At 45.4% G+C, this 2894-nt stretch overlaps 1 protein-coding gene across 1 annotated transcript in view; it reads right to left on the bottom strand.

The window, feature by feature from the left end:
- Positions 1-9: 9 nt before the first annotated feature.
- LOC103741921 (ribosyldihydronicotinamide dehydrogenase [quinone]) overlaps positions 10-2894 on the bottom strand; it is a 14113-nt gene continuing 11228 nt past the window's right edge. The window contains exon 5 of the mRNA XM_029568163.1: positions 10-716. Coding sequence (XP_029424023.1) covers positions 528-716 — 189 coding nt within the window. The 3' untranslated portion in view covers positions 10-527. The remainder of the gene's footprint in view (positions 717-2894) is intronic.

Genomic DNA, 2894 nt, shown 5'->3' with positions numbered 1-2894 from the left:
CCACAGAGTTGTGGGGGAAGGTGGCTGGTGAGTGGGGCCCACATAGGATGACCAAGCAATGAAGGACAGCATCTTGGTTACCTGGTTCATTTTCCTTGTATACACTTATTTTCAGAGGCTTTGAGAATTTAAAGTTGTTTTTTTAGTAGGAAATTCTCTCAGTACAAGTTTACAGCCACTATGCACAGGCACCCACCAAGTACCACACACCTCTTTTCCCTTAAAACACTGGTGCTATGCAACTTTTTTCCCTAGATGGGCACACAGAGCCCAGAGGTATGAATTGGTACAAGGCAGGTGAACTGTTACAGAGTTGGCACCCTGCTGCTCATGTCATTTCCCATTTCAGCCCCTGCGCAGCAGCATCCAGCTCCATATTTCCTTTGCCTTGTGTGTGGTTAATGTGTATGTGCCTCCTCCACTGTCAAAAAGCTCTCTGAACTTAAAAAGGATGCACTTAAGCATGCGCAGTGTGCTGTGCACACAGTAAGTGCTCAGTGACCATTTACCTAATACAAAGATGCAAACTAGAAATATAAATTGAAAGATGCCTTCCTCCCACTGGAAGGATCTGTAGCAATCCTTATCCCCAGGGTACATACCTTGAGAAATCCTGTGTCATAGAAGTCTGGGACATCGAAAGCAAACCCTTGGCACAGCACCCTGTCCATCCAGCCCTTCAAAATTGCTGGCACACTGAACCAGTACAGCGGGAACTGGGGGCAGCACAGCAAACATAAACAACACTGTGCCTTGTCTCAAGACTCATACTTTATCACACAGACCTCTCTCCCTCCCGTGCCCAGCAATGAGGGGAGCCCACACGGTCAGCTCAGAGGGGTACAGCTGGGGACATGGTGCGGGGAGAGGTAGAGTTGACAATGGTACAATTGCTATTATGGTGACTCTGTTCCCTGATGGGAGCTCCAGAGTAGGCAGTGAGGAAGTGAAAACAACAGACCTTGGGGCAGTAAAGTCCTTGCAACTGTCCATCAAGGGGAACATGAAGAAGGGTATGGAAATGAGCTAGCCCTTTCTATGCCTGGGGTGAGCTGTTAGCTTCTAGGAGTCAAGACCAGTCAGACCTCTTGCTTGAAAATTGATTTGACCCGTGGTTAAGGAAAGGAGGACTAATTTATCCTTGAGAAATCCTGTGTCATAGAAGTCTGGGACATCGAAAGCAAACCCTTGGCACAGCACCCTGTCCATCCAGCCCTTCAAAATTGCTGGCACACTGAACCAGCACAGCGGGAACTTTTTCTGCTCCTCAAGGATGTCACTGGTCAGAGCCTTCTTCTTGCAGGCTTCATAGGCTTCCACCCCATAACTGAAGACTTTAGGATTAGAGAGAGCACCTAAGGAGGAAGAGGCCAATGTTCTCACTCTCAGGTGAGTGTCCCCAGCTTATCCTAATCATCCAAGACTGCTATGTGGCCTGGATTCCTCAAAGCCTTGGGCATTTGCTATGATCTGACCAGAAGCCCAGCCCTGGGGCAGCATAAGGAAAGAGAAAGCCTGAGCGAGCCACACTGCAGAAGGCTTCTACTTACTAGGAGCTATACTCTGCACACTTCACTTTATATCTTCCTAACATCACTGTAAATGCTGATTTGGTAGAGAAGAAGCCAAGACTTTTGAGATGCTAGGGACTCAGTGCCACATGAGTCCTAAGTGGCTATGCAGGTGGGATGGCCTAAGGCCCAGGTATGACCCCCACTGCATAGCATCAAGGCTGGAATGTGCAAATTCAAGACCTCTGAGAAGAACCTCAGAGGCCAGCAGTCCTTCAATAAATTTAGAATAGAAAAACAATTGACCATTTTTTTCCTTCCTTTTCTGTGCTTTACAGGAATTCCTAAAGTATAACTACTGTAGGTAAGAGGATGGGATATAGGAGGGAGGTTATTGAATGAGGTCTGGCTATATTACATGCAGCCCAAGACCTACTTGCGTCCTTTACACTTAGAGTTTCCCCTCAATATCCAAGGAGAACTGATTCTGACACTTCCCACATATAGTACAATTTGTAGATGGATATAAAATGGTGCAGCTTGCGCTTTTAATCCTGTCAGCTGTATTTTAAAATAATTTTGAGATGAAATATATATTGTCTGTTCACTTAAAAACTGGCAACTCTTTATCCCATTCCTCTGTATTTTCTTAGTCCTTCTGCTGCTGTTCATTAAGGAAAACTAGTGTTTAAGGCCTTGCACATACTGGTACCACTGCATTATAGCCCTAGCCCCAGTTGATTTATTTTTAGAAAGGGAAGAGGTCTGGAGAGATAGCTCAGTGGTTAAGAATACTTGCTGCTCTTGAAGAAGACTGGATTTAGTTCCCAGCACCCATATGAAATGGCTTACAACAGCCTGTAACTCCAGTTCCAGGGGATCTGATGCCCTCTTCTGGCCTCTTCAGGCACCTGCATGCACATAGTGCATATTACAAATAATCAGGTAAACACACATACACATAAATAAAAATTAATTTTTAAAAGACAGGAAGGAAGGAAAGATCAGACTGAGTACTACAGACTGTATCTGGAGGGTAGTCTCCATGACTGCAGTGCACAGACTATGAGCACTTTCTTACTGTATCAAGGTTGTGACAGCATGCACAAGACCTGCATAAGCTCAAATCAGACAAAATCTCAGCATGGAGAGGGGAGGTGATCACTAAGTCCCACTCTAGCTGAGAAGTTACTGACAACTGACAGCTGTTAGGAGAGGGAAAAGTCAGTTTTTTTAAACCCCTGGTAGGTTGACCAAGGTCCGTCCAGTGAATGGTCCCATACTCAAGGGTATATGAACAGGTTTTAAAAGAAAATGAGGACATAACGCTGGGTGGATAGGGAAGGGGTGACTATGGGAGGAGGGTTAGTGAATATGATCAAA

Source organism: Nannospalax galili, unplaced genomic scaffold, assembly GCF_000622305.1.
Source record: "Nannospalax galili isolate Female #2095 unplaced genomic scaffold, S.galili_v1.0 scaffold4160, whole genome shotgun sequence".
Classification (NCBI taxonomy): Eukaryota; Metazoa; Chordata; class Mammalia; order Rodentia; family Spalacidae; genus Nannospalax; species Nannospalax galili.
This window is presented reverse-complemented; position numbering and strand designations above follow the sequence as displayed.